Source organism: Stigmatopora nigra, chromosome 18 (assembly GCF_051989575.1).
Source record: "Stigmatopora nigra isolate UIUO_SnigA chromosome 18, RoL_Snig_1.1, whole genome shotgun sequence".
In the NCBI taxonomy this organism is placed as follows: domain Eukaryota; kingdom Metazoa; phylum Chordata; class Actinopteri; order Syngnathiformes; family Syngnathidae; genus Stigmatopora; species Stigmatopora nigra.
Window position 1 is genome coordinate 7940357 of NC_135525.1, and position 7755 is coordinate 7948111.

The 7755-nt window shown below is 40.3% G+C and overlaps 1 protein-coding gene and 1 long non-coding RNA gene across 4 annotated transcripts; one reads left to right on the forward strand and one right to left on the reverse strand.

Moving 5' to 3' along the window:
- Positions 1-242: 242 nt before the first annotated feature.
- On the reverse strand, positions 243-1374 carry LOC144212117 (uncharacterized). The gene is made up of 2 exons (XR_013329719.1): positions 709-1374; positions 243-631 (listed from the first exon to the last, which is right to left on the reverse strand). It is a non-coding gene; the product is annotated as an uncharacterized LOC144212117 (long non-coding RNA).
- Positions 1375-3586: 2212 nt separating this feature from the next.
- On the forward strand, positions 3587-7577 carry LOC144211538 (peptidyl-prolyl cis-trans isomerase FKBP10-like). 3 transcript variants are annotated; one of them, XM_077738890.1, is made up of 11 exons: positions 3587-3807; positions 3889-4080; positions 4241-4386; positions 4880-5069; positions 5222-5367; positions 5808-5997; positions 6100-6245; positions 6322-6511; positions 6576-6718; positions 6852-7015; positions 7085-7577. In XM_077738890.1, exons 2-11 carry the CDS (start codon positions 3896-3898, stop codon positions 7271-7273), a joined length of 1689 nt encoding a protein of 562 aa, XP_077595016.1. In that variant the 5' UTR covers positions 3587-3807; positions 3889-3895; the 3' UTR covers positions 7274-7577. The 3 variants fall into 3 exon arrangements, with proteins under 3 accessions (XP_077595016.1, XP_077595015.1, XP_077595017.1); XM_077738889.1 differs by having other exon boundaries at positions 3588-4080; XM_077738891.1 differs by lacking the exons at positions 3587-3807; positions 3889-4080; positions 4241-4386 and having other exon boundaries at positions 4937-5069; positions 5170-5367.
- The last annotated feature ends 178 nt before the right edge of the window (positions 7578-7755 follow it).

Genomic DNA, 7755 nt, shown 5'->3' on the forward strand with positions numbered 1-7755 from the left:
CCCTTTTTTTCTTCATTTTTTTTCTAAGTGTTTATCCCCCCTTTTTTTCTTCATTTTTTTTCTAAGTGTTTATCCCCCCTTTTTTTCTTCATTTTTTTCTAAGTGTTTATCCCCCCTTTTTTTCTTCATTTTTTTTTCTAAGTGTTTTGCTGTTTTTTTTATCTACACATGTTTACTTGTAAATAAAGTTTTTTAACTCTAATTGTGACTTGCATTTTTTGTTAGATAAAGACCAACACATGTTTACATTTCAAAGCTTTTATTTTGAAAAACTTGAATAAGATGAAGTAATTCCTCCTTTCACCAGGTGGAAATCTGGAAAACAGGATGTCAGCTTTTATTTTGAAAAAGTTTGTAGATTGGTTCCCGTCGGTGGTCCAGCATCGTAAAAAATCGAATCTTCTCCACCCTCTGGTGGAGAAGATTCGAAAACTGAAAAAGGGGGGGTTAGTACAGTTAGTTGAAAAAATAATGAGTAGGGCTCACCTTTTATTTTGAAAAACTGAAGTAGTTCCCCTTGTCACCAGCAGGAAATCTGGAAAACAGGATGTCAGCTTTTATTTTGAAAAAGTTTGTAGATTGGTTCCCGTCGATGGTCCAGCATCGTAAAAAATCGAATCTTCTCCACCCCCTGGTGGAGAAGATTCGAAAACAAAAAAAGGGGGTTAGTACACAAAGTTAGTTGAAAAAACAATGGGAAGGGCTTACCTTTTATTTTGAAAAATTAAGGTGTCTGAGGCTATCTGTTCATATGCAGAAACCAGGTCCCTCTGGTGGATTCTGAAAAACAAGAAAAAGGGTTGAATAAAAAAACATTGAGAAGGACTCACCTTTTATTTTGAAAAACTTCATAGATTGGGGGCTCCTGAGCCTATCTGTTCATAAGCAGAAACCAGGTCCCTCTGGTGGATTCTGAAAAGCAAAAAAAGTCAGTACACAGAGTTAAATTAAAAAAAACATTCACAAGGTCTTACCTTTTATTTTGAAAAATGGGGCGGAGGGCATGAAACCTGGTCCCCTTGGGTGGAATTTTGAAAAATAAAAACATTCACAAGGTCTTACCTTTTATTTTGGAAAAAACAAATCTATGAGTTTTTTCAAAATAAAAAGGTAAGACCTTGGAAATGTTTTTTGGTTTTTCAGAATTCCTGCCCATGTCAAGATAGGCTCAGGCAGAACCAATCTCAACATAGGCAGGAAACCTGGTCCCCTTTGGGTGGAATTTTGAAAAATAAAAAAAAACATTCACAAGGTCTTATCTTTTATTTTGGAAAAAACTCATCAATATGCTCAGGCAGAACAAATCTGAGTTTTTTCAAAATAAAAAGGTAAGACCTTGGAAATGTTTTTATTTTATTTTTCAGAATTCCCCCCAAGGGGACCAGGTTTCCTGCCCATGTCAAAATAGGCTCAGGCAGAACCAATCTCAACATAGGCAGGAAACCTTGTCCCCTTGGGGGGAATTCTGAAAAATAAAATAAAAACATTCACAAGGTCTTACCTTTTATTTTGGAAAAAACTCATCGATATGCTCAGGCAGAACAAATCTATGAGTTTTTTCAAAATAAAAAGGTAAGACCTTCAAATGTTTTTTTTTTTTTTAAATTTAACTATGTATTGACCCAATTTTTTGGTTTTTCAGAATTCCAGCCAAGGGGAGCAGGTTTCCTGCCCATGTCGAGATAGGCTCAGGCAGAACCAATCTCGACATAGGCAGGAAACCTGGTTCCCCTTGGGTGGATTCTGAAGGGGAAATAAACTCAGATTGGGGTGCCTGAGCCTCTACCATGGCAGGAAACCTGGTCCCCCTCAGGTGGAATCTGGAAAACAAAAAAAGGGGGGTCAATACACAAAGTTAAATGAAAAAAAAAACTCAAATTGGTTCTGCCCTGTGCCTGTCTGTACATAGGCAGGAAACCAAAAAAAGAGTGAAGGCACAATAGATTAAAGTACAGACTAGCGCCAAAAGGCAATATTAGACAGTCTGCTGTAGAGACTAAAACGATCGTCTGTTTTCCTCCACGAAAATATATCAGGGAAATTTAACAACACTGGACAGGGGCCTACAAGGTTAAAATAAAGCCTACTTCTGCCTTAAGTTTTCAGTCAATTTCAAATCCAATCATTCTTTAAAATTTTAAATACACAAAGAGCTTCTGTTTTTCTTGTTATGTTTAAATGAGTCAAAAATGACACCTGCACTATTGTTAAATCAGTTGTGTCAAAACCACATTTAAAACTAATATGAAAAAGGTCCAAGCCTTGAAGTCTTTAAAAAAGTTAAGGGGGTGAAAGTTTATAATTTATTTATGTTCAGTTCCACTACATGGCAGATTTTTTTTGTAAGTTCAGAAAGATGTGAAAAGCTACTCCTTCACTTGCCACTACAGTATTTTTTTTAATTTACTTCAATAGGGATGAGCCTAATTTACAGTTTATAATTTAACACAGCCATGTCTGGTCTACATTAACCGCGATAATCGAGGGATTACTGTTTATTCCTCACACATCCACTAATGACATGTGGGTGACTAATCCTCAGTTTTTTTTTGTTATTTAAAAAAATATTTGAATGTATCATGATGAAAATCGAGCCAATTGCGCAAAGCCCTGAACACTGAACGAACGCTGGCGTTTAAATATTACACGGATGGAGAAAATCAGAACTATTTAATAATGACTCTCTGTTATGGCGTCGACAAGCTGCTCCTTTCTGGACGTTTTGGCCACATTCTTGATGTTTCCCAGCAGTCTGTGCTCGATGAGTGGCTGAAACACACAATGAAATGATTTCTTTTTAAACAAGGAGCGATCGTTTAACGCAATGTAGCCAATTTGTTTACAAACATTTTGCTGTCTGCATACACGTGGGGCTACATCGCGTCAAAAATCACTCTTAAGACGAGAACTGGGGGTTCGAAAACCCCAAATGACAAGGTACCAAATGTGCAGCGTCGTTCAGCGAGAAGTTTGGCAGGATTTCGTCGGCAAATCGTCACTTATGAGCCGCTCTGCAGTGCACGCACGCACGCACCGCCATCATGCCTCCTGGCGCATCAAGCCCGTTTGGCGTCTGACGTCGACTATTTGAACTCTGGCTTCGGACACGCCTATTAAAAAAGGACAGATAAAAAATATATTTTTCTTTTCATAATAACGTGCATTAGTCAGTATATGTTTGTGTGGAGGGGCTGTCAATGCGTTTTGGTTGGATTTTAATACTTAAAAGAAAAATACATTGTTTTTATAATAACATGCATTAGTCAATGGGTGGGCCGAGGGCGGGGCTGTAAATACGTGTTGATTGGGCTTTCATACTTAAAAAATACATCGTATTCATCCTAACGTTTGTGGGGAAAGCGGTACATACTTTTGGGTTGGGCTTTAATCCTTTAAAATACAGTAGTATTGCACATTATGAACATTGTGATGACATGCACTTTAGTGTTTGTTTTTTACTTCTAGACATTTAAATGATTCTAAGCTCATCCTTCTGAAGTATCTTTAAATGTTTCTCCTTTTTAACTGTCCAATATGTTTCAACTTGGAGTGATGGCAGCAAATAACTATTGATTTTTAACCCACTCCTTGTTCAAATGAATTGGCCGGCTATAGATGTCAATGACAGTCGATGAGTTTCTTTTCTAAAACTTTATATTGACCCCGGATGTTTTATTTTTATTAACCAGAAGCGTATTTCTTCCTTCTTTGTCGTCACCTTGACTAAATTAACTTTACCCACACCCCTAACTCCGACATTCCTCCCACCAAAAAGGCTGCCTGCAGGCTTCAGACAGTCCTCTAAAGGTCGTCCACGTCTGCAGCCCACTTTTAAATCCTTAAAAAAAGTTATTCTTCCCGTTGTGATTTTTCAGTTTTGTTTTTTAGAAGGACCATGTTTGCCTATTGCATCTTTTTCGTGTTGGTGATCTCTGTGGGCTGCAACCCAAACCCCCTCGGAGATGTAGTCGTGGACAGACACTTTATCCCCGAAACTTGTACGAGGCAAGCCCAAGACGGAGATCAGGTCCGATATCACTACAACGCCACTTTTCTTGAAGGAAAAACGTTCGATTCCAGGTGAGATCCTCCTTATTTAGGCCTACGATTTGATGATTTGATCGCGAATAATATGTTTGTCTTGGCTATAACTTTGTCCGCTAGAGGGCAGCGATGCTGCAGGTTTCTTTTTGCAAAGACTTGACACGTAGGATGTTTGCATTTTTTCTTCCCTTTTCAGTTACCAGAGAGGGGCAGCCAAGGTGGGCCTCCTCGGGGAGGGTCGCCTGATAGCAGGGATTGAGAAAGGCCTTTTGGGCATGTGCGTCAATGAGCGTAGGACTATCACTGTCCCCCCACATCTGGCCTATGGCAGTACCGGAGCAGGTAAGAACCAAAAAGTTACCACAAAAACACTTTTTTTTTTGCAAATGAATGAAAGAAGAGATGGTAAGAAGGACAAGAAAAGTTTAGTTTTTGCAGGAACCTTCAAATTCTTGAGTTATGTTATTAGGATTTGCTTAATAGATTTTTATTTTTTGTATATTTTGGATAAAGATATGACGTTTTTTGTTGGTTTGTTTAAGAGGTGAATATATTGGAATCGAGAATTCGATTAACCAGGAAATATTCCACAGTGATTCTTTCCTCCATTTTTTCATTCCCATAAACTATTTTTGGGCCAGCATTATTTTACCATTGATAAGGATAGAAGTCCAATTTCATTTAAACTTATAATATTGACTGTGAATTCACATCTTTCAATGCGACTCTTTTGGCACCGTCCCTCCCAGACAAAATGGATTGGACATCTAGTCCTAGTAAAGGCATCTAAAGTACTACAATAGCTTTAAAAATCGACTTTCTCCCTTGATGGCAGGCGACGTGATCCCTCCGGACACAACATTAGTCTTCCACGTTCTTCTTTTGGATTTGTGGAACAAAGCCGACCTGGTGGTGACCAAAACCATCAGCACCCCCAAAGACTGCAAGCGCTCAGTGATGCGCAGCGACTTTGTGCGCTACCATTACAACGGCACCCTGCTGGACGGCACCACCTTCGACTCCAGGTGAAGTCGGGCCCGACGCCCTCGACTTGACTTGGGAATGACGTTTCCTTTCCGGTCCAAATGACTCTTTTGTCTCTGCTGTCTGTACTCTGTCACACAGGGGTGTTGTCTGTTCTGTGTTTGACTTTTTGGCCCTTATGAGCCCCACGCAGCTACGTGCGAAAGCAGACCCGCGACTCCTTGGTTGGTGAGGGATGGTTGGTCAAAGGCATGGATGAGGGCTTGCTTGGCATGTGCGTAGGCGAGATCCGACATATCGTCATCCCGCCTTTCAAAGGCTATGGAGAAAAAGGCGCAGGTAAATCAAGATCCGGGACTCTATTGCTTACTCATTAAGTTTATATGAAGTACAGTAGGTATACATAGAATAGTGTGTTATTTGAGAAAGGGGTTGTAATGATCATAAGAGAGTGTTTTGTATATTAAATAAAACAATACATTGTGAATAACCTGATGTCATGATGTAATTGGATTAGCAGTCCTTATGTATGAAATAAATGAATATATTTTGAAATTAGAAGTAAGAAAAATATCAGGTTGAAAGTTTTTGTATCAGGACAATACTACATTCAAACTAATATAGCTGTCCTTTTTTGGTTATATTCATTTTCTATTATTCATGCAGTCTTTACATTTTAAAATGGTAAAGTCCATTAAAAAGGCACTGCATTTTGTCAGGTACATGTTAAATTCCTGTTCCTGAATTCCTTCTACTTTATTTCTTTGGTCACCCACTAGGAGTGGAGATCCCTCCCCACGCCACTCTAGTCTTTGACATCCTGTTGGTGGACGTCCACAATCCCAAAGACAACATCACTGTGGAGGAGCAGACAGTACCAGAGTCGTGCGATCGCCGGTCCATATCTGGGGATTACGTTCGCTACCACTACAATGGAACATTCCTCAACGGCGTCACCTTCGACACCAGGTCAGCCCAGTTGCAAATTTGAAGTCATTTACTATGATAGAAGTCCTAGTGCCCAAAAAGTATCATGACTAAGCTCCATTATCTTTTTTTACGTGCATGCAGCTACCAGAGGAACAGCACATACAACACGTACATCGGAATGGGTTACGTGATCGCAGGTATGGATCAAGCCCTGTTGGGGGTCTGCATGGGGGAGCGGAGGAGGGCCATTATCCCCCCGCATCTGGCCTATGGAGAAGGCGGAGCAGGTACGTTTCACACTCAAAATTTGTAAACATATAACTTTAGATAGCTCAGTTTATTGTCACCCCTTTTTGTTTACAGGTGATGTGATCCCACCATCCGCTGTTCTGGTCTTTGACATCCACGTCATCGACTTCCACAACCCGAGCGACAAAGTGGACGTGCGGGTCCTCCACAAACCCGCAGAGTGCAACCAGACCACCGAAGTGGACGACCTGGTCCACTACCACTACAACTGTACCTTAGTGGATGGCACGCGTCTTTTCTCATCGTGAGTCATGCCACATAGATGACCAAATATATCAAGTTGAATTAATTCCTTTCACTTTTCACAGACACGATTACGCAAACCTCCAAGATGCCGTTTTGGGCGCAGACAAAGTGATCGACGGGCTGGAACAGGCCTTGCTAGGCATGTGTGAGGGAGAGAGGCGTGTAGTCACTGTGCCTCCTCATTTGGGTCATGGAGAAAAAGGAGGTAAGCTTCACTCATTAGATGCCATTGACAGTTATAGACGTCTAATCCAGTCAACATTGATTTTTTTTGGTTTTGTTTTCCTAAATACCACAGCAAATCCTTAGGAAAAGCATAATTATGTCATTTTTTTCAGCCGAAGGAGTGCCTGGCAGTGCTGTGCTTATGTTCGACATCGAGATGGTGCGCGTGCAGAAAGGCGTGCCACCCGGTTACCTATTCGTGTGGCTTAACGACACCCCTGAGGACCTCTTCCAGGCCATGGATGTAAACAAGGATGCCGTCGTGCTCCAAGAAGAGGTAACAAAACAAAATCGATGATATAATCTTTTGGCTTAGTTATTAATGTTTTTATTTTGGGTTTTTCAGTTTGCAGAATTTATCAAGCTGCAGGTATCACAAGGCAAAGGTCGGCTGAAGCCCGGGGCGCCCGCCGATCAGGTGATCGGCGATATGTTCGGCAACCAGGACCGCGACAAGAATGGCCAAATCACGGCGGAGGAGCTCAAATTGAAGGTGGAAGAGGACAGGGAGCAGGCGGGGCACGACGAGCTGTGATTGCTGACGTCGCACACTTTCCTCTTGTTGTCTCAGGGACAATTGTCAACACTTTAGGGACACACGAAGTCAAGGTTATTTTTATATTTGTCGACTTCTGTCCTGAAAACTTAAAACTTTAAATTTTAGAATTGGTACAAAAGTTCAAATGTGAATTTTTATGTAGTATTAAGAAGAATAGGGTTGCACTGACCAAAAAAAGGTTTGCTTTCTTGTTTAAAAAATGACAACTTTTGTATTTACAAATTTGGGGATTCATATTTTGAAATGACAAACATGAGATTACAAGATGTTTTAATACTCATTGTTTTCTGTCTTTTTTCAGCCACATTTCAAATTTTAGCCTGATAAAATTGCACAGACAAAGGAAAATAGTTTTGCGTGCTCTTGATATTTTTAATAAAACCTTACACATTGTGTAGAAGTGTAATCTAGACATTTACTATGTCCTGTCAATACATTTACGCAGAAAGTCTCCGAAC